Source organism: Antechinus flavipes, chromosome 2 (assembly GCF_016432865.1).
Source record: "Antechinus flavipes isolate AdamAnt ecotype Samford, QLD, Australia chromosome 2, AdamAnt_v2, whole genome shotgun sequence".
Lineage (NCBI taxonomy): Eukaryota > Metazoa > Chordata > Mammalia > Dasyuromorphia > Dasyuridae > Antechinus > Antechinus flavipes.
In genome coordinates, this window is record NC_067399.1 from 594345856 (window position 1) to 594369908 (window position 24053).

A 24053-nucleotide genomic window follows, 5' to 3' on the forward strand; every position below is an offset into this window, starting at 1 on the left:
TTAGGATGAGGAGGAAAACTATTACACTTACTTGATCATGCCACCTTACAAGGACTGAAAACCTTCTGACCCCCCAGGACAAGCTGGGATTGTGCCCCTTCCACTCCAGGAGCAGAGTCCTATTTGAACATAAAGTTAAAAGTTAAGAAATAGCCTGGAAAAAGGAGCAAACAAGCAAAAAAAAAAGAATCTGACTTTAGAACAGTACAGTGGTGATGGGGAAGATCAAAACACAAATTCAGAAGACAAAAATGTCAAGGTGGTTACAAGCAAAGTTTCAAAGAAAATGTGAAATTGTCCTTATTTTCTTCAATATTTTATGCCTCCTTTAACAAATTTATGACTTTTTTTCATGATTTTCTTGTATCACTTTCATTTCTTTTTCCAATTTTTCCTTCTACCTATTATTTGATTTTTAAAACACTTTTTGAGCTCTTCTAGGAAGTTTTAAGGAGCACGGGTCAATGGCTTGCCTTCATTTGCACCACAGAGCTAGATTGAGAACTAGCTCTTTTTGTAGGGGAAAAGAATTGGAAATCTAGGGGGATACTCATAACTTGGGGAATGGTTTAACAGAGTGTGACTTTGATGAAATACTGTTGTGCTGTAAAAAATGATGAGCTTGATACTTTCAGAAAAACCTGGAAAGACTATCATGAACAGATACAAGGTGAAGTGAGCAGAATCAGGAGAAGATTATATATAATAACAGCAATATTGTATGATGATCAACTGTGAATAACTGCTTTTTTCAGCCAAGACAATTCTGAAAGGCCCATGTTGAAAAAATTCTCTCCACCTCAAGCAAAAAGAACTGATAGTCTGAATGTAGATTGAAGCATACTTTTAAAAAATTTGCTTTCTTTTTTCTTTTCTTTTTTTGGTCTTTTTCACAACATGAGTATTAGGAAATATATTTTGCATGATCACATTATATATAACCTATATCAAGTAGTTTTCCTTCTCACTGATGGGGCATGAAACAGAAGAGAAAGAGAATTTGGAACACAAAATTTAAAACAATGAATATTTAAAAAAATAATTTTAAAAGGAAAAAAAAACTATGAAAAGAGATGAAAATAAATATATTTGTCATTGAGGTTTCATTCATTATTAAAAAATTTAAAAGCAATATCTTCCATTATTGTACTTTGGTTCTGGTGTATTTATGGGAAGGCAAATATTCTGCAATTGGTTGGTTTTGAAAGTTACTTACAGATACTGAGACAATACTGATTTGCTTAGGGCACATACAGACTACTTATTAGACTCTGGTCTTGAAGATAGGTAGTCTTGATTTGTAGGTAGAAATATCTTGGTTTAAAGTATGTCATATAAAGATAATATTTGATATGTCATAAGGAAGTCAGGTTTGAATAATGATTTGTAAATTGTTCCTAGATCTCGAGGGAAATAAATTAGGTAAATAGGTTTTGACTGAGATTTCACATTTTCAATAAGCCTTAAATTATCAGTAAAGATAGGTATAGAAACTATCTTTACAATCATAACTGTAATCTCAGTTATAGTGCACTTAATGTTACTCTGTTGTGACTCTAACATACAAATTAACTTTTAAAAAACTTAAGTCTTTCAAAATCAGGATCTGTTTTAACAGATTTTCTCTTTGAAATATTTGCCCTAGATATTGCTTGTCTTACTATGGGCAAAAATCATTGGGAATATTAAAAAAATACAGCTATTTTTGGATAATGTGAATAATGAATCTCATAAAGTGGATTTAGATTTATGGTGTATATTTTCTTTGGATGGAAAATAATTATAACTTCAAATAATGTAATTTGAATATTTGTGTCCACTCCAAAGTATACTTTCTTCACAAAAGGAAGTAGCTCTATGTAATTTGAGTTTTCCTTAATCTAGTTTAAATACCACTAACATGGCAATTAGATGTATTTTTTTAAATTTGGAACCTTCAGAATCAGTGTCATTTAAAAAATTAAATAAATTTTAATTTAAAATTAATTTAATTTAATATTTAGTAAAAGTTATTTATTATTAATAAATTAATAAAATTTAATTTGAAAATAATTTTAAAATGCTGTTTGGGGGAAAGGTTTCAATAGTACTGTGGAAAATATCAACCTTTCACCTACTGCTTTGGCAGTAATTGATTTTCTGAGGTATGTGATTTTTGTACTCAAAATATTTGTAAAATTTTGATCCTTAAAGTACATTTTAAAAGATTAAATTTGATAAATATTATAACTAATGTGATTTTAAAATAAATTACAATAATACATATTTTATTTTATTTTATATCTTTTTATTTACAAATATATTCATAGGTAATTTTTCAGCATTGACAGTTGCAAATCCTTTTGTTCCAACTTTTTCCCTCCTTCCCCCCACCCCTTCCCCCAGATGGCAGGTTGACCAATACATGTTAAATATGTTAAAGTATAAGTTAAATACAATATATGTATACATGTCCAAAGTTATTTTGCTGTATAAAAAGAGTCGGACTTTGAAATATTGTACAATTAGCCTGTGAAGGAAATCAAAAATGCAGGCGGACAAAAATAGAGGGATTGGGAATTCTATGTAGTGGTTCATAGTCATCTCCCAGAGTTCTTTCGCTGGGTGTAGCTGGTTCAGTTCATTACTGATCTATTGGAACTGATTTGGTTCATCTCATTGTTGAAGTGGGCCACATACATCAGAATTGATCATCATATAGTATTGTTGTTGAAGTAAATAATGATCTTCTGGTCCTGCTCATTTCACTCAGCATCATTTCATATAAGTCTCTCCAGGCCTTTCTGAAATCATCCTGTTGGTCATTTTTTACAGAACAATAATATTCCATAATATTCATATGCCACAATTTATTCAGCCATTCTCCAGTTGATGGGCATCCACTCAGTTTCCAGTTTCTGGCTGCTGCAAAGAGGGCTGCCACAAACATTCTTGCACATACAGGTCCCTTTCCCTTTTTAAAAATCTCTTTAGGATATAAGTCCAGTAGTAACACTGCTGGGGCAAAGGGTATGCACATTTTGATAGCTTTTTGAGCATAGTTCCAAATTGCTCTCCAGAATGATTGGACGTATTCACAATTCCACCAACAATGTATCAGTGTCCCAGTTTTCCCACATCCCCTCCAACATTCCGCATCAATAATATATATTTTAATAGAAGTATTTCAAGACATTTAAAAATAATTCAGCTAATGCAAATTTATACTATATATTTTTAAAAAATTATTTTTAGCATTTAAACAGTTTTTGAGTTCCAAAGTTTCTCCCTCAATCCCACTTCTTCCTCATCCATTGAGAAGGCAAAAAATGTGATGTCAATTATATATGAAAATGTACCAAACCTATTTCCTTATTAACCATAATGCAAAAAATCAAACAAAAAAGAAAACAAAACCAACTATGAAATATAAGTGAAATATAAGTGAAAAAATATTCTTCAATCTAATTCATATTCCATTTGTTCGTTCTCTGTAGAGTCATTATAAGTCCTTTGTAATTGTCATGGATCATTTCATTGATCAGAATAATTAACTCATTCACAATTGATCTCTACCCAATATTATATATAAAATTATAAAGTAGATAGCATTTGTGTAGTACAATTTATATGCCAGCTACTGTGCTAAATACTTTGCAGTTATTATCTCACTTGATCCACTGGGAGATGGATACCATTATCCCATTTTGCAGATGAGCAAATTGAAGAAAATAGAGGTTCAATGATATGCTTAAGGTCACACAGCTGTTGAGTGTCTGAGGCTAAATTTGAACTCACATGTTCTTGGATCCAAGCCCAACATTCTATCAAAAAAAGTGCCATCTAGCTGCCAAAGTGAGTGAAATCCAAGAATACTTGTAAAGGATTCAGTATTTTAGGAAAAAGATAGTACTAGGGAATTATACAAGGTTAGGATACAAATAAAAGGTAGACTATTATTATTATTGTTTGCAAAAGTCTTTTGCAAAAAAGACATTTTTTGCAAAACATTTTTATCAATGTTGTACATTTAGTCATTAGCTAAATTCTATGGTAAAGGTAAATTTTTTTAAATTTTTAAATTATTTTTTAATGGAAATTTTAAAAGTTAATTATAGATTTTTAAGTTATAATATTGTATTTTGTGGCACAGTACATATTAAGCACTGAAAACACTTATTGTATTGAATTTATTATATAATTTTAACAAAATTAAAATATTTTTGACTTTATATTTCAGTATTTTATTTTTTATGATTACCTTTAATAGGCATAGATAAAAATGTACCATTTAAACATACCATTTAAAATATTTTTTCTAAATAGTTTGATGGTTTTAAAAAAGTGTCATAGGTAGTGAATTGAAACATAAACTAACATCTTCCATTTAACTAACATATTTTGTATTTAAAACTGAAACTATTGCTTGTATTAATATCCACTTAAATTTCTTGACAATTTTGTTTGTGAATAGAAAAGTCAGTTTTAAGCATGAGATGTAAAGATAGCAGTAGTATTGTTATATGATACTTTCTTTGATTGGAATTTCAAACATTTTTATTACGTGGTTCACAGTTTTATAATTCATTGAAAAAAATGAAATAAAATTATATTACTTTGGCAAAGGCCATCAATATGAATTGTAGGAAATGCTAAAAATAGATGGCTGAATTTTGAAATCCAATTAGAAACTATATATAATAATTAGATGGCTAAGAGTCCTTTGTATCTTTTGTAATTATTTTCAAAATTTTATTCTATAGGACTATTTTGAAAGAAAGTGGGTTTGCCAGATATCTTCATTCAGCTGTCCTAATCAATGGAGCTATGCTCATTTTTGGAGGAAACACCCATAATGATACCTCCTTGAGTAATGGTGCAAAATGCTTTTCTGCTGATTTCCTGGCTTATGATATAGGTATGTATATGTTTGGGAGGGGTAAAAAGTAGGTAACTTAAGTAATTTTTCTTGAAAATATCAGGAATGTGATAGTATTATATACATATATATTTTTTTGATTTTAAAAATCATTTAAGTAGACAGTTTTAAATGAAAACTCCCTCTCCAAGCAAAATATTAAGGCCAAGGATAAAAAGAGCAATGGGAAAATAAATTTTAGAGGACCCCTACTTTATTATATCTATTGTGAGTACTTTGTATTCATCATGGATTTTAAGGTTGTACTCTTTCTACTAGTGGAAAGTGTGGGGAAATATTATGGGAAATAAGAAAAAGAAACAGAGGTTTAACTATAGTAACTAAAAATTGTTTGATGGAAGACCCTATAAAATGTATACAAAAATATGAGACACAAGTTATCTCTGAAGTTTACTTTAATAGTGTTATACCTGATTATAGTTTGTAGTTATTTCCTCCAAGATAAATCCAAGTGACATAGGAATATGATGACATAAAAAAAGAAATGTGAAAATCAATAAAAGGAGAGATCACTTTTTAAATTAAAATCAAGTTCTAAAAAGTTATTAGAATGTTTGGGAAAAGTAAAAAGTCCTAAGTGTAAAAAGTCATAAAAGAATTTTTGCATTGTAGATTTTTCCTCAAGAATTTTCTTCACTTGTATCTATATTCTTATTAATTTTTATATTCTAAAAAATGAATCTGTTAGCAAAATGCTAGAGATCAGTGTTAAAAGCATTGCTTCCTATATTATTAATAGAATAGTTTGTAAGCTGAAATGTATTTCAGCAGTACATTTATATGAATTTTTGATTCTAAAAATTGTGTGCTTTGGTGGAAATAAAGGAAAAATGACATTTCATATAATTAAGGATGATTTTTTTTCTTTTTAATAGCACAAGGCATATGATAAAATTTAGGAACTTACTTGAATTGGAAACAGACTGAAATTGTGTTATTCTTTTATACCTGCAGTCAATAGTTTTCATCTTTAAAATATTATGTACTTCAATGAATAGATATTCATAATGAGAAAGGTTAAGCATAATTTGTAAATTTGATATATTTGTATGTATGTGTATCAGATGATAAACATTTAAATACACATGTAGATTTTAAGCCTGAAATAGTGAATTTTATCTCCTTTTTGAAATATTTTGACAGTTACATGAAAGAATTAGGCTTGCAAAATCTCCTCCAAATGGCTCATTTTCTAGAACACAATATTTTTGTCTCATTGTGAGAGAACAATGTTATCTCACAATATTGCCAAAATGAATAAATTTGGAGCCAATTAAAAATAGCTTTGTTAGGAAAAAATGCTTTTAATTTTACTTGCCTTTTCTAGTTAGCCCCAAAAAATCTTCATGAAAAGCTTACCTAGAATACTTAGAAAATGGAGTATTCTACTTAATTTATTTTGAGGGTAAAATGAGGATAATGTTAATATTCATTTTGGAGTGTAGCAACATCGGCAATGTTGAAATAGTCCACCATGTCTTGAAATATATTATTATACTTTCTTAGCAAATTTATCATGATGAATATAATTTAATTTCTGAGTTTTTAAAATTGCTTCAGTGTGATGATTTATGGCATTAGTTTTTATCCAGAGTGTAGGGCTATTAGTACAATATGTCGGTAAAGGACAATACATTTACTTATGATGTAAACACTAGCAAAGATGTTGATCTAAGCTTCTGAATACTATTTTTCATGAATTTATTTCTTATGTTTAGAAATAAACCATAATATCCATTTCCTGGTCAAAAAGATTTTTCTGTTATTTCAGGTAGTCTTCTGGGAATTTGCTAAATAATTAGCCTTAAACTTGAGGAAAACCTATATCTCTGACTTAGTCTCATGAAATTGTAAAATATAACTTTAATGAGATTACCAAATGAAATGACGTAGGGAGAGAAGAAAAGCTGTCCCAAGAAAGAGGCCTGAGTGAAACCTGTTGATATTTTTGAGCATTCAATTTAGATGATTATTAAAAAATGGATTGCTGATTTATCTTGATTATTTTTGAATTTCCTCAACCACTGAAAAAGAAAAACAAAAAAACCCCAAAAGAAATACAAGTAAAAAATTATTTTCTATCTTGTTAGTATTAGTGCATACTTTTTTCAAATATTTTCAACTGAAAAACTACCCTGAATCTATTTAAAGATTCCTTTAAATGTGTCTTTAAAATTGCAGTAAACTTTGGGAAAACATTTTACAAAAACACAGTAATTATGTCATTAGTTTAGTTTATATTCTTTGAAGCAGTAGTTTCTAATAAAAAGCTTGTATATATTTTGCTTAAGGGGAAAGAAATTAAATTTATGTTTTTATTCCATAAGAAGATGCTAATTAAAGGTTAAGAAAACTTTAAAGAATTTAAATAAATAAAAGTTAGTGGTAAATTAGTCAGATTTGCTCCCCCAAAAGATAACATAAATATGAATGTTTTGGGAAGGATTAAATTAGTTGGAAAAAGGGTAGGTAATGAGGCAAGTGTGGTATAGTAGAAAAAATGCTGTATTTGGAATTGGAAAGATTTCTTATTCTGGCTCTCCCATTTACAATCTGTACACACATAGGCAAGTCACAACTTTATTGGGCCTCAATTCCTCATCTGCAAAGTTTAGGAGTTGCATTAAATCAATCAATAAACATTTTATTAAACATCTATTATATGCCAGACACTGAGGATACAAAAAGAGTCTTTTGACAGTTCCTCCCCAAACAAATATATATAAAGCAGAATATATTCAGGATAAACAGGAACTAATTAAAAGAATGAAAGGATATAATTAACAGAGTTAAAACACTGGAATTAAGAGGGGTTGAAGAAGTCTTCCTGGAGAAGGTGGGATTTTTAACTGGCACTTAAATAGGAAACCAGGTAGGTCAATAATGAGAGCTGAGAACATTACAGACATTGGGGGACAGTTGGAGAAAATGCCAGGAGTTGAAAGATAGAAAGTTTTTTTTGTGAATAGCCAGGAGGCCAATGACATTGAATTGAAGGAAAATTGTTGCAAACTTAAATGTAAGAATATCGAAGCAGTAGGAGGGAGCTGGGTTATGAAGGCCTTTGAATGCCAGAGTATTTTGTAATTGGTTCTAGAGGCAATAGGAAGCCTCTGGGGTTTATTGAGTAGAGGGCTGACATGAAAAGACTTGCACTTTAGAAAAATAACTTTAGTGGCTAAGGATGGGAAATGGGAGAAATATGAGTCAGTCATATCCACCAGTAACTTGTTGCAACAATTCAAGGTCAATGATGAGGACCTGTACTAGAATAGTGGCAATGTCAAGGGAGAGAAGGGAACATATACAAGAAAGTCTGCAAAGGGAAAAATGACAGGCCAATACAACAATTTGGACATGGAAAGGTGAGAGTGAGGAGCCTAGGATGATTCCTGCATTATGTGGCTGAGGGACTGGATGACTGGGAGGATAGTGTTGCCCTGTATACGATAATAACAAAACTCGTGTGTGTGTGTGTGTGTGTGTGTGGTGATTTTTGGGGAAAATAATGAATTCTGTTTAAGACATATTAAGTTTGGAATTTCCACAAAACAGTTGGAAATTTCAGATTGTAAGATTGTTCAGGCAAGATAAGCAGATTTGAGAATCATCAATACATAGTAATAAAGTTCATGGGAGTTTATGAGATTGCCAAATGAAATGATATAGGGATATAAGAGAAGATGTCACAGGAAAGAGCTCTGAGGTAAACCTGTAGTTTGAGGGTATGATTTGAAAGAGAATTCAGCAAAGGAGACAGAGAAGGAGAGGTTAGTTAGGAAGAATAAGAATCTGGATATGATTATTAAGGTCTTTTTTTAGCTTTAAATCTATGAACTACCAATTAGAAGAGATATTTGATGCATATAAAAAATTAGAAACATGCTTGGTAAGTAAGGAAAAAAGGTAATAAAATATTGTATTTACCCACATGTCAATAATAGTCTTATTCAAAAGAGTTTATTCACTGCCAGATACATGTACAAAGATAGTGATTAGTAATAATCATTGTATACCAAAAATTGTGATTGCTAAAGAGATGAATAGAAATTGTAAAGGAAAAGTAGGGACTAATTTAAGTGATATGGTCAATAACAGGATGAGAAAAAGAACTATTATGAAGAGAAGTTTTACTGATTATAGAAGAGGAAGGAAATATAATACAATACAGAATATTTTAAATTATCATCAATAATACTTTTTTTGGTCTATAATCTCTTTTCTAGCAAAGGCCATCATCATCATTGTAGTTATTCCTAAAATGTAATTTAGAATTATATATCATATAAATGCTAATGAAGATTTTCAAGCTTCCAGACTTTGAAACTGTTAATTTAGCTAGCAACAATGATTTTTTTCCAAATAATTTTCATATAATAAGTACACAAGTACTTAATATTTTAATTTGTCTTCTCTGTTCCATTGTGTTTTCAGTGGTATTCTTTTTCCCCTCTCTTTGGTTTCTATTTCTTATTGTTTCCTTTCTCTCAGCATAAAGTTGTATTCTATTATTTGTGTTATTCTTTTAAGAATACTTACATAATACATACAATTAGCTTATAGTATAGATAAAAATAAAAATATAGATCTGAATTTAAGTTTTAACAGTTTTGGGAAGAAATGACACATTTTAAAGAAAGTAAATAAGGGGAATGTTATTTAAATATTACTTAGACACTGTTTTGTAATAAGGGAATGATGAAATAGAAGGGAAAATAATCTTACCAAACAAATAAACCTTATGAAATAGCCTAATCAAAGATATAAAATTCTGGGAATGCAAATGAACTTAGTATTTACATGAAATAAAATTTTCAAAGGCTTTTTAATTTCAATTACATTTTATGAATTTTTAGTGGAATTTGACATGGAATTTTAAAAGAAAGAGGATTTTGATTGAAGTTTACTCTAGGAAATTAGTTCTTTAATGTGGCATTACATTTCCAGTACATGTTGAGGACTGATTTTGAGTCATACGTTTAGTATATATGAGTGATGTGACTATGGGAAAGTTATATTATTCAACAGTAAATTGGGGATGTTTCTTCTTATATATTCTTATATAGAATTCCTATATATATATATCATATCATGCTACCACCTTTCCTCTGGGAATTACTTTGTGTATGTTTTGTATTTGATTGCTTCTTTTCTTTTTTTTTTTTTTAAGAATTATTTTTTTCTTTATTTGTCATTGTCCTTTCATTAATTTTTACAGGCATTAGCAATTCTATTACAATTTTATAATACTGTGGTACTCTTTTACATTCATTTTCAGTTACTTTTACTTCTATCTTTCATGTGTAATTTTAATTTTTTAAAATTAGGATTTTTTCATGGATGTCCTATGCATATATACTCATCATTTTATGCAGTTTCCCTTTCTTTTCTTTATTGAAGTCATTTTTTTTGCTTAAATCTACAGAATTTTATTCTTGAGAAATTTCTATTTTTCCATGGCTAGCTTCTCCTTCAAAATATTATGTCATTATATTCTACTTATTCTTTCTCTGATTTTTCAATAAAAAACCTCTATGGTCTTCTTTTCAAAAAAAATCTACTATGCTATCTACTATGTTACTCCTGATATATATCATCACAGCTTTCTTCTCTGTTATTATAAACTTTATGAAAGAATGAGCACACCCCCAAATTTCCTATCATTTTTACTCCAAAAATCAGTTTTTTTATTGTTAGTGAAAGTTAAAATCAGGACAGCAGGTTTTCTGTTGCTTTCTCCATCTTTTTAAGGTTAAAATTTCATTATGAACTTATTAACTTGTATGTTTTGAATGGAGAGAATAGTATACCAGATATTTAGATAGTGGGAATCTCCTTTAGTACAATAACATGAATGAAAAAAACATCTCTTATTTTAGGATTACTATGTATTTATTATGTTCTTAGAAAATCATTGTTTTAGGTGCTGGGGATGAAAATAGCAAAGGAAAAACAAAATCACATTTTTATTTTAAATTTAATGTGTTTCTCAAATTCAAAATCTAACTTCTCATTCTTTCCAAATGATGTCATATACTTTCATCAGTTATTTCTGTTTCAATCACTATTGAGCCTCACTCAAATGTACTCCTTCATATACCTCCTCTCATACTTCAGTGCCCTTCTTTAGGTCTTTAGTCGATAACGTCATAATCTTTATGAGGGATATGCTAAATCCCTTTCTTAACATGAATTAGTAGAAGTGATTAGTAGTCTTCAGCTTTTTTTTTATTTAATAATAACTTTGTATTGACAGAATCCAGCATTATCCCTTGCATTGATTGCTTATTTTCAATTTATTTGCTTGCTGCTTCCTTCTATATAATGTAAGGTTTTGAGGATAGCAATTGTTATATAAGTTTTATGGAATAGCTGAAGCAAGTGTTATGGAAGATCTGAGGAAGAAAACATAGCAGATCAGAGTAGACTTCATTTAAGGGATGGCATTTGAATTGGACTTTTAATTTGTTCTTTTTCTAGCTTTTTTAGTTGCATAATCAGTTCATTGATCTACTCTTTCTCTATTTTATTCATATAACTATTTAAAGATATAAAATTTCCCCAACGAATTGCTTTGACTGTATCCCATGGGTTTTGGTATATTGTCTCATTATTGTCATTCTCTTGGATGAAATTATAGATTATTTCTATGATTTGTTGTTGGACTCATTCTTTGAATTAGATTATTTAATTTCCAATTGGTTTTTGGTGTACATTTCCCTGATCCTTTATTGAATATATTTTTTATTGCATCATGGTCTGAAAAGGAAGGATTGACTATTTGTGCCTTTCTACATTTGATTGTAAGGTTTTTATGCCCTAATACATGATCAGTTTTTGTGTAGGTGTCATGTACTGACGAGAAAATTTTTATTTCTTTCTGTAATTATTCAGTTTTCTTCAGAGTGCTATCATATTTAATTTTTCTAGGATTCTGTTAACCTCCCTAGTTTCTGTCTTGTTTATTTTGTGGTTAGATTTGTCTAATTCTGAAAGGGATTGAGGTCCTCCACTAATATAGTTTTGCTGTCATTTTTTCCCCTATAATTGGCATAACTTCTCTAAGAATTTAGATGCTCTACCACTTGGTGCATATCCATTTAGTATTGATACTACTTCATTATCTGTCATTCCTTTAACAGGATGTGGTTTCCTTCCTTATCTCTTTTAATTAGATCTATTTTTACTTTTGCTTTATCTGAGATCAGAATTGCTACCCCTTCTTTTTTTTTTTTTTGCTTCATGTGAAGCAAAATAAATTCTGCTCCAGCTTTTTACTCTTACTTTGTATATATCTCTGTTTCAAATGTATTTTTTATAAATGACATATTGTAGAATTATGTTTTTTAATCTACTTTGCTATTAGCTTCCTTTTTTATAGAAGAATCTATCCCATTTACATTTATAGTTGTGATTACCAGCTCTGTATTTCCCTCTATCCTATTTTCTTCCCTGAATACACTTTCGTTCTCTCTTCCTACCCTGTTTCTCCTTACTAGTGTATTATTTCTAACCCACCCTGCCTTCTACCTTCTCTCTCTTCTATCACTCCTCCTCCATCTTTCCCCTTTCTCAGCGTTTCTACCCTCCCTTTTTTAAGGCCTTCTTTTTTCTTTCCCCTTTCTTGTAAGATAAATTTCTACTGCCAACTGAAAGATTATTATTCTTTCTTTGAGCCAAAACTCTGATGAAATTAAGCTTTAGTCATTGTTCATTCTCTTCCCTTCTTTCCCTTTATTGTAAAAAAGGTTTTTGTACCTGTTCATGTGATTTAATTTGTCCCATTATACCTCCCCTTTTCTCCCAGTACAATCTTTTTTACCCCTTAATGTGTTTTTCCTTGATATCATCACATCACAATCCATTCACAGCCACACCCCCTTCGCGTATGCCTCCTCTAACTGCCCCAATAACAAATATAATTCTCAAAAATTATAAATATTATTTTCCCATCTAAGGATGTAAACAGTTTACCCTTTAAATAATATATATTTTCCCTCTTTTTATCTTTTTATGCTTCTCTTTAGGCCTGTGTTTGAAGATCAGATTTTCTGTTTAAGTTTTTTTTTTTTTTTAATTAGAAATAATTGAAAGCCTCTTATTTCATTGAAGCTTCATCTCCTTCCCTGAAAGATGATGCTCAGTCTCAATAGATAATTAATTCTTGTTTGTAATTCCAGGTCCTTTGCCTTCCAGAATGTGGTGGTCTAGTCCTTCAATCCTTTGTTTTAGAAACTTTTAGATCCTGGGTAATCCTGATTTTGCTCCTTGATAATTAAATTGTTTTTGTCTGGCAGCTTGCAATATTATTTCCTTGAGATGATAGTTCTTTAGTTGGGATTTTCTTGGTGTGATTGATGGATTCTTTCAATAAGTATTTCCCCCTTTGTTTCTAGGATATTGGGGCAGTTTTCCTTCGTGATCTCTTGAAGAATGCTATCCAGGCTCTCCCTTTTTTTGGGGGGGGTCATGACCTTCCAATAAATGACAATTTTTAAATTGTCTCTCCTGGATCTGTTTTCCAGGTCAGTTATTTTTCCAATCATGTATTTTGCATTTTTTCCATTTTTTTCATTCTCTTTAGATGGTTTGACTGATTCTTGATTTTCTTCAGTTAGCTTTTGTCATTTTTTTTTTAACTTGAAGACCTTTAAATTTGTCTTGAACTGGAGCGTGGTTTCATGCTTTTAGACTCTGTTCAAAGTCAGTATTTCCTGTGGTTTTTGAAGGAAACTGGGAGAACAGCTTCCTAGTTTTATTCTACCATCTTGACTCCCTCCTTTGCATTTTTCATCAATTTCCTTGATATTCTTGATCTTTTGTTCTTCTTTGTTATTTTTTTTCTAGCTCTATAAAAAGATTTTTTTTTTTAGTAGTTTGTGTGATATGGCCCTGAATAAGTATATCAACTTAGGTGAAATTATTATTTTTTAATATATTGGCTTGACCTATGAGCAATTGATATTTTTCTAGTTGCTTAAATCTGACTTCATTTGTGTGAAAGTATTTTATAAATGTGTTCATATAATTCCTGGGTTTGTCTTGGCACATAGAATCCCAAGTGCTTTATGTTGTCTATAGTTATTTTAAATGGAATTTCTCTTTTAACTTCTTGCTGCTAGTATTTGTTATGAATATATAGAAATGCTAATGATTTATGTCTGTTTTTTAAGTTTTGCAGCTTTGCTGACATTCTTGGTTATTTCAAATAGCTTTTTAGTTGATTCTGTAAGATTCTTTAAAGATACCATCATATTGTCTTTAGAGCAGACATTTATAAACAGGAATCTATAGGTTTCTCAAGGTGTCTTGAGATGTCTGTAATTAACTTTTGTAGGATTCTTGAACTGGGATAATAAAAATGACCTTTTTAAATATTAATGTTTTCCTTCACAATCTGACATATTTTATTTTCTACATTGAGAAATATTAATTTGAAAAGGGGTTTATGACATTTTAAAGAAAAGTTGAACTCCTGGTTTAGAAATTCCCTCTATCAGTGTAGATTCCTAACTCATTTGCAATTTATAACATGATAGAGTTGACTGAGAGATCAAGTAATTTGCCCATGGCTGGATAGCATTTTGAAGGTAGGGCTTCAATGTGTTTCAAACAACGAAACTGACTTGACTTTCTGTCTGTGAAGCCATGCTGTGAGAGAAGCATGTGAGAGAATCAAGGAAACTTGGAAGATGAGAATTGATTCTAAAAGGGCTAGGGTTGTAAACATAGGAGTTTGAACATATTTAGTAGGCACTATGGATGTTTGACCAAAAAGTGAAATCACTAGATCAATAAGTTTTGAAATCATTAGTATGTTTTATCTGAAGAATAGTGTGAAGTGTTAGTAAACTGTTGTAATAGTATGAAAAGGGGATAATAAGGGTACTAGCAGTGGAGAAAGAAGAAAATGCCAGAAACACTGGACATTGTTATTGGTTAGATTTAAGATACTTTGGAAAGGAAAGAATATATTACCATTCATAGTGTCTGGTACCTGTTAAATACTTATTAAATACTTTTTGGTGGGTTTTCTGAATTTCAATTTATCCTAACAATCGTATTTTTTCACATTAACTATCTAGATCTTTTTTTTTTTTTCTCTTGAAAGTTGCAAAATTATATACTCAGCATAGAATTTTACCTGCACTCAACAGATACTGAATAGGTATTAAAGCACCATTTAAGTATGATGCATATAAAGACAAAAATGGAAGGAAAAAAACCATTCTTTTAAACTAAAGTAGCTTACAGGATCTTTATGTTTTACAGTTTCTCTAGAAATTTTAATTGTATATGGAATTCTTACCTCAGTCATCCCTGTTATTAGACTTACTAAACAATAATTTGATTGATTTTGGGGTTCAGTTTACCTAATCTATTCTGCTGACCAACTTTTCTAATTTTTAGTCGTCCCTAAATAGTTTTTTAAATTTAGTTTTTTAATTTAGGGAATAAAAGCAAGCATTTCATAACATAGTATAATAAAAAAGAATGATTAAACTATAATTACACTATAAACCTATTTTGTAAACTTGCTGTTCCTTTTAAATGTATGATAATTATCTTGTAAATTTCTGTTTTCTTTTCTTCTTCTCTCTCCCCTACTCTGCCCTAGAGATGGCTACCATTAGACATGAATATGTGTGTGTTTATTGTAAAATCATTCTATACATATTTCTATTTTTCACTTTTTTCCCTAGATACAGATATTGTCTTCCTCATCTTTAATAGTTAAAATGACTTAATCCCTCAAATTTAATCTTAAAACAAAATGACTGTTACTGTATACTGTATATATTCTTGATTCTGCTCATTTCACTCTTCATTATTTTATAAAACGACATGGTTTGATGATTACTGATTTATAGTATAATTTGATATTTCAAACTGGGTACTCTTTTTTTCATGATTTCTTTGAGATTCTTGACCTTTTCTTTCCTGGATGAATTTTATTATTTTGTCAAGTAATATAAATCAATTTTTTGAAAATGTGATTGCTATCAAACTACCATATGTGAATCAACTTACTAGCTTTGTTATTTCTACTACAATAAGGGCTGAACTCATTTTTAGATTTTTTTTTTTAATTCCTATAAATAGTAAACTCAAAGAATTCCTCTGTGGTCCTTCTAAGTATACTCTCAGAAGTTTTAGGTATTTTGTAATTATTTTAAATGGAATTTCTTGTTTGATCTACTACTATGGATAATATATTTAAGGATTGAGAAGTATTTTAGATTTTTATATGCTGCTACCATAATATAAAGAAGTTGTTTTGTTAATATTTGAAATTTCTAGTATTCTCTAAGTAAAATATCCTCTTAAAATAATCTATCTTGTTTTTTTTACCTTACTTGTTTTTCTTCTTTGCTTATCCTAATTCACTCATTTCATTTTATATTGTTGAAATTGGTAGCATTTTAAAAATTATATCAAATACAGTGACAAAGAACATGTTTAATTTATCTCTGATCTTATTTAAGGAGCTCTGACATTTCTCTATTACAGAAAATACTAGCTTTTCATTTTTCATCATATTAAGGAAAGATTGATTTCTCCCATTTTTAGTGATTTTTAAAATTAAAAATCTGTTATATTTTGTCAAAAGCCCATTTTGAATATTTTTATTTTGCCAAATTTTTTTGTGCATCTATTGGTGTCATAAGATTTTTGTTGATTTTGTTATTGAAATGGTCAGTTTTATAGTTTTCCTAATAAGGAAGCAATACTGCATTCTTGGGATCATTCCAACTTGGCTTTAGTGTATAATTTTTTTGATATATTGTTTTATTCTCTTTGGTAATATTTAATTGAAGTTTTTTTTTTTTTATTAATGGTCATTCATTATTGATATTCTTTTTTTTTGTATGGACTTTTCCTGGCTTATATTTCACAACTATATCTGTGATATAGAAATAACTTGATAGGATTTCTATTTGTTATTTTTTTGCAAATTGCAAAAAATAATAATGGAATTATTTTTTAAATATTTGACTCAATTTAGAATGAACCTCTATAATTAAATATCATTACTACATAAATCAATTCACTTAATCAGTTTCAAACCAATTAAACCACCGAAGAATTACATTAGGGAGCAAGAAAAACAATAACAAAATTCATTGAGAAACACAGTATCAAGATTCTGAAAGGAAATAATTAAAGTCATTGGGGAAGTAGGAATCTTATTAGTAACAATTCTCAAGTGTATATATATATTTTAATCCAGACAATCAGAACAAAATGACTTGTCCATGGTAACAGTTTTGTTCTGATGTGAAGAAAAAAATCATATAATGTTGGAATCCTTACAAACTGCTAACTAATTAGAGTTGATCTAATCTTACAAGAAGATGTTTTGGGCAGAACCTGAACCAAGGTACTAAGTAGGACTAATTAATACAAGGCTTGTGTTTACACCTTTACTCATTGGAGTTCACAAGTATGCCAGCTTCACAAAGTAAACTTTGTACCTTTATGAGTTCACACCTCCCTTGAAGCTCTTTGGGCCAGAGAGCACTATGGGAGAAAACCCATAATATAACCTAAAAGCAATATTGTTTTAAACTAATCTTTGAGTAACTAAGTCATTTTGACTGTTACAAATACACAAATTTAAAATGAAGGATATATGAAGAAAGATTCTATCTGAATGTAGGGAAAGAACTAATAAATAGCAGTGTACGTAGAATAATTTCACACACACACATATTAAAAAATTATTTGAATATAATGGTGGTCATCCTTAAGATAGGGAAGATGGAGGAGAGAAAAAAGAAAAAAGTTAATTTACACTACAGCTTTAGCTTTATTATGTATTTAAAAGGAACAGCAAGTTGTACTTGATAGATTTCTAGTTTCATGTGCAATTATATTTTTATTGTAATATATTATGGAAATACTTGTCTTATTACATAAATTAAAAATAAAATAAATTAGAAAAACAAAAATTGATAATTGTAGTAATGCTAACAATTAAAAGTGTGTCTAGGATTCTATTTCATATCACTAATATTGACAAAGATGATTTAAAAAAAAGGAAATGACTTTTTTTTCAGGGTAAATGCACATTGATGCAAATTGGTAGAAGTCTGGCCATGATGGAAAATGATTTTAAACTGTGCCAAGACTAAATAAGCTATAATTATGTAAATCCTTTGACTCATTGATAATATTAGTAGGCCTTAGATTCTGTAACTACCTCATAGGAATGAAAAGAATGAGATGAATATTTTTAAAAAGTGTGTTGTTTTTGTGCTCAAAATAAGTATTATAACTCATACATACTACTAAAAGTTTCAATATTGTACAAAAAAGAAAATTTTTGAATTAGTTTATGTAAAATCTTTGTCATTACAGTATTACTTCTATGTGTCAATTTCAAATACCCCCCTACCACAAAGCATACTGTTCAAAAGTCAGAATTTAGTAATCTTGTGCAAAAATTATTCTCAGTACTGGAGGTCAGATAGATAATATTTGCAATTGAGTTAAGAAACAGGAATGTTACAAAATCATTTGCATATTTCACATTTTAGTTTTTCCAACATTTAATAACTTTTATATTGAATTGTACAAAGTTCCTATACATTTTGAATAGAAATAATGAATTATGATTCGCTGTGATTAGATTTCCATATAAGTTCTGTGTGGTCATTTGCAATTTTATTGTGTCTATAAGTGAGCTAACTATGCTTAGCTGTTCTGTCAGTCTCTCCCAGGATATCCTGTACCTTGACTACAAAAATGAAACTTAATAAAACCATTGTGAGTCATTTTGTATCCCACAATAGATAGAAGGTACAAAGTGGGTGGAGTAGAAAGATTGTTGTAATATTTTTGCATATGTTTATAAATCTGGAGCTTGAAGGATTTTAAGGAAGACTTGGATATATCTCATTTTTGCAGATGACATAGGAAAAGATCTAGAGAAGTAATTAAGTTTTTACAGTTGGCAAACCACTTTATTATTAAATACAACTTGACAGATTAATTTAAAAAATCACATTTCTAGTGACAGATTTTATTGTGTATTTGAGTTATCATAATAGTGCTATCATTTATTTTTTCTTTTTTCTAATACTAAGACCTATGCATTGAGGTTCCTGTATTTTTTATTTCAATAATTTTTTTCTCTTATTTATCCCATTTTATTCTACATCTAAGATACTTGATTATAGTATTTGAGATTTCATCTAAAATAATTAATTCAATTCAAAGAATTAAAAAAATTCCATTGAAATAATGCATAAATGCAGAAGTATTTTTTTTTTTTTTAGGGAACCAATAAATGTTTAAACTATGAGCCAACTTGATAAGAAAGAGAGAGGGAGAGAGAGAAAGGGAGAAAGAGAAAAAGAGAGAGAGGGAAAAACAGTTTAGAAATATCAAAAATTTAAAAAAGCATTTTCAAAACAAATGATAAATATAAGACATTATCAATAAGTATTTGACTCTATGTCAGTAAAAATAATAAGTTAAATAAAAAAGGATTTTACACAAAATAAAAATAACCTCGATTACCAGAAGAAACAGAAATTTTAAATAACACTATCAAAAAAGAAATTAATTCTTAAATGAACCTACCTTGTGGGAAAATAAAATCAAGTACCATAGGAACTTATAAGTTTAAATCCTATCAAACATTCAAAGAATGATTAATTTGAATATTACACAAATTGTTTGCAAAAACTTAAAGGAAAAGGTCCTCCCACATTTCTTTTATGATACAAATGTGGCCTTTATAGCTAAAGAGAGAAAAAAAGCCTATAAAGATCCCTGAACAATAAACATTGATTAAAAATTTTAATTAAAATATTATCATAAATGCTATAACTACACATAAATACTATAAATAGATTAGAATTACATTAGTAATGCAGAATTGTTTAACTATCAGGAAAACTACAATAATAACTAACCATATTGATAAGAAGAATAAAATAGCCATTATTATGATAGATGCACAAAAATTTTCTGAGAAAATACAAAACCCATTTCTTTTAAGAATACTAAGAAATTTTAGAATAAATGAATCTTTCATTAACATATTAAGTAATGGATATCTAAAAACAAAAGCCAGCTTTACATTAAATAAGGAGATTACAACAATCTTTCTACTCCACCCACTTTGTACCTTCTATCTATTGTGGGATACAAAATGACTCACAATGGTTTTATTAAGTTTCATTTTGTAGTCAAGGTACAGGATATCCTGGGAGAAACTGACAGAACAGCTAAGCATAGTTAACTCACTTACAGACACAATAAAATTGCAAATGACCACACAGAACTTATATGGCAATCTAATCACTTTCCAATCAGATCAGGGCTAAAACAAGGGTATCCATTGTTACTATAGTGTTTAATATTTTATTCGGAATTCCAGCTATATCAATAAGATAAGAAAAAAAATTGAAGAACTAAACACAGGAAAAGAAGCATAAAAATTAATAATTTCTGCATATGATATGGTATACTTAACACTGAAGAGTCAACTAAAATTAATTGAAGTAATGACTTGAGCAAAGTTGCTTTGTATAAAATAGCTTTTTATCAATCTCCATTTCTTGATATTGCCAACAAAACCTGGCAAGAAGAGATAGAACAATAAATTCCACTAAAGTGCTATAGAAAGTATAAAATATTTGGGAATCTGTCCACATCCAAGAACTAAATGAATATAACAAGATATTCAAAATTAAATATAGATCTAATATTTGCAGAAATATTTATTGCTCATGGTTAGATTGAGTCAATTCCATAAAATAATAATTCCATCTGAATTAACTGATTCATTTAGTGACATGTCATTTAGCTGCCAAAAATTTATTAAGCAAAAAAAAAATGACAATTCACTTGATGTAACTAGAATGATTAATTTTCTGAAATTCCTTTAAGATAGCTACTTGTTTTGTGCTTCCTCTCTTATGCTTCTTGTGTTTTTAATAATAATAGAGTTGAACAGTCTTCTTGTGTTAAAATTGATTATATGAAATAAAAAGGAAATAGAGGACCACGTTACTGAGCTAGCTATAGTTTAATTTCAAAGTTAGCCATCGATTATCATGTTACTTGACTCATCAGAGATCAGAGAGAGGGAGTCATTTACTGAACTGAATTTTATGAGAAATAAAAGGAATAAAAACTAGCAGAAACTTATTTTGAGCATAATTCAGTTGGATAAGGTAGGTCACTTAAGTAGTTAGTTTCTTCCAGACTTTCTAAATCCTATGCTAGAAATCCTTTCCTGCAGGTAGTACAGAAATTATACTGAGAAAAAGAAACTTGTGGTTAGTGGTTAACAGTCATTCCCTGCCCACCCTCTCCCTTCTCCTCCTCTTCTCCCATTCTCCACTCCCCTTTCCCCCTTTTGTTGAAGTATGCATTACTCAAACTAAACTCTAGCTCGAGGAAAAAGGGAGTATATCCACTAAATTGGAAAGAGGAACTTAACCTCTGGCTAACCTTTCTCCAGCTGCTAGAAAATGGGACTTAGCCTTTCATCAACCCCATTTTCTGCCAGAAAAGCAAACATAGTTTTTTAAAAGAGTAATCCTATGATCATTTTATTATGTCTTATTCCAAATTATCTGCTACTAAATGATAAAGTATTCTCAATTTATCTATTCACTAAATCAATAGGATACATAGATTTAAAAAAACTTTGTTATTCTGGCTTAGATGTTAGGGCTAGTTTTTCTCAAAGAAATTAGCTTAATCCTATAATCGAACTAAAAATAAATCAAAGCAATAAAAAAATAGCTGAATTCTTTTTCACTTGATAGTTGTATTTACCAAGGAATTTGATGACATTAATAAGAATACAAATTACTCCTTGTTCAGAAAGATCTTTTAAAGTCACATCTTATTCTGAATTAAATATTATTTTCTATTACTGAACAATAACCACCTAAGGGACTTTTATTTTTTTTTTTATTTTGTTCATTTTAGTTCAGTATAAGCTAAAGAAAGATAACATTTTCAGTTAATTGTAATTAAATATATATTGTGATATAGTATATATAGAAGTATAATATAACAAATATAAAATTCAGTTAATTGATATTTCCACAAAGTATAGCCTTGTTGAATATGTAGATTTCATAAAGGTGAAAAAGTAAAAACTCAAATTGTTAGTTCTTTCAATTACTGTTTGAAAATCCAGAGGCATTCAAAACATAGATTATTTAATTATTTTAGAATTTTGCCTTTTTAAAGACATGTTGCAAAGTTAGTCTCTAATAATGTCAAGGTGTTACTTCTCAGGATAGCTTTCCTCTGTCCTTGGTTAGTTTTAGCCATATTTTCCCTTCATCTTTTTAGATGCCATTTCTACTTCATTATATAATATGCCCTTTCTTAAAGTATGGCTCATAATTGAATGTGGGGATTGTGAAATTATGATTTATTATCAATAAATGTTTCATTTATATACCTATTTTAAATAAGTATATATCCAAAGTCACATGAAAATTTCTCAGGCAAAAATGTGGTTGCAAGAAGAAAAAGTTTAAGAAGAAAAAAAAAAAAATTAAAAAAAAAAAAGTTTAAGAAGCTCTGGAATAATGCACAGCAAGAGCTAAGATATTACACTCCCTAGTTGTGGATATGCTATCACTGATTATGTTAAAAATTGTTAGGAAAATGTTCACAAATCAATTTCATTTCCTATTCATTTGTTGTATTTTTGCCATTTTAATCTGTGATTGTTCTTTGATAGAAATCACTTAGTTGGATGTCACACCAAGTTTTTGTAGTTATGCAATTGTTTTATGAAGTAATGGATATTTCATTGTGGTATAAAAATGATCTAGATTTTTCAAAGGCTACACAAGTAGAATCTTAGCTCTGGCAGGTTCTAGTTCTTATAGTTTTAACAGGAATAGTTGCAACAGCAGAATATATCTACTTTTATGTGGTCAGCCTCTTTAGTTACAGAGAAACTTGTTACCATATGGATGGTTACTTAGGATTGAATTATTTGGCCATTGCAACTCCTGAGACAAAGTAAAATACAAGGTGATTTTTAGTTACTATTTTTAATTTATTATTTCACTTTTTCATTGATTATGAAGGTATGGTAGAAAATAATTCAGAAGGTTTTAACACTTAGTTTCTAAGACAACTGCACATAATTTATTAAGAGTTGATATTCTAAGTATTATTTCTTTTTCTAGTGAACAATGGGTAGATAGCTAATAGAGAACTGAATTATATAAATATTTATATTTTTATGGCAAGGAAATAAGACTAAACTAAATTGTACCTAAACTGAAAGATGAATCACACATTTTCCTTGGAGAGTTAAATAATGAAGTCTGTAGTATTAGTTTTATCATGTGCCCAAAGATAATAAAATATTGTTTTATATTATCAAATTTTTATATTTATAAGTCTTTGCAAAAAAAAATTGTGAAAATAATTATAGTTTATGTACCAATATCCATTGCAGGAAATGAGTACTTTGGATGCTCACTAGACTTCTGCCCCTCAGACAAATTCACATCTATTTTAATGCTTGGATACTTTGGGTATAGGAACAGATATCAAAAATATGTTGAAACCATTGTTAAGAAGTAAGAAATGAGAAGAATCAAAGATTTAGAAATAATACAGAAACCTCATCTCTATATTATGAACATTTTCTTTATAAAGAATTAGGAATTACTAGATATATGGGAGCACAAGTTAACATCTCAAAAATGATGATGAACATTTATATTACACATTAAAGTTTACAAAATACAGGTTGAAAACTGCATTACTAGAAGAAAGCTAGTGTCCTCAAAAGAAAAAAAAGGGAAGCTGTGAAATTATGATTTATTATCAATAAATGTTTCATTTATATACCTATTTTACATAGGTTTATATCCAGGGTCACATAAAAATTTCTCAGGCAAAAATGTGGTTCCAAGAAGAAAAAATTTAAGAAGCCCTGGAATAATACATAGCAAGAGCTGAGATATTAGAACTCCCAAATTGTGGATATGCTATCACTGATAATGTAAAAAATTGTTAGGAAAATGTTGACAAATCAATTTCATTTCCTATTCATTTGTTGTATTTTTGTGAATTGGGGAGGAGTATAATTTCAGTTTGCACATGCTGATTTTGAGGTGTCATGGAAACT

The 24053-nt window shown here is 29.2% G+C and overlaps 1 protein-coding gene across 1 annotated transcript in view; it reads left to right on the forward strand.

The window, feature by feature from the left end:
• Positions 1-24053, forward strand: part of ATRNL1 (attractin like 1) — a 1270304-nt gene that overhangs the window by 156571 nt on the left and 1089680 nt on the right. The window contains exon 10 of the mRNA XM_051981495.1: positions 4743-4897. Coding sequence (XP_051837455.1) covers positions 4743-4897 — 155 coding nt within the window. The remainder of the gene's footprint in view (positions 1-4742; positions 4898-24053) is intronic.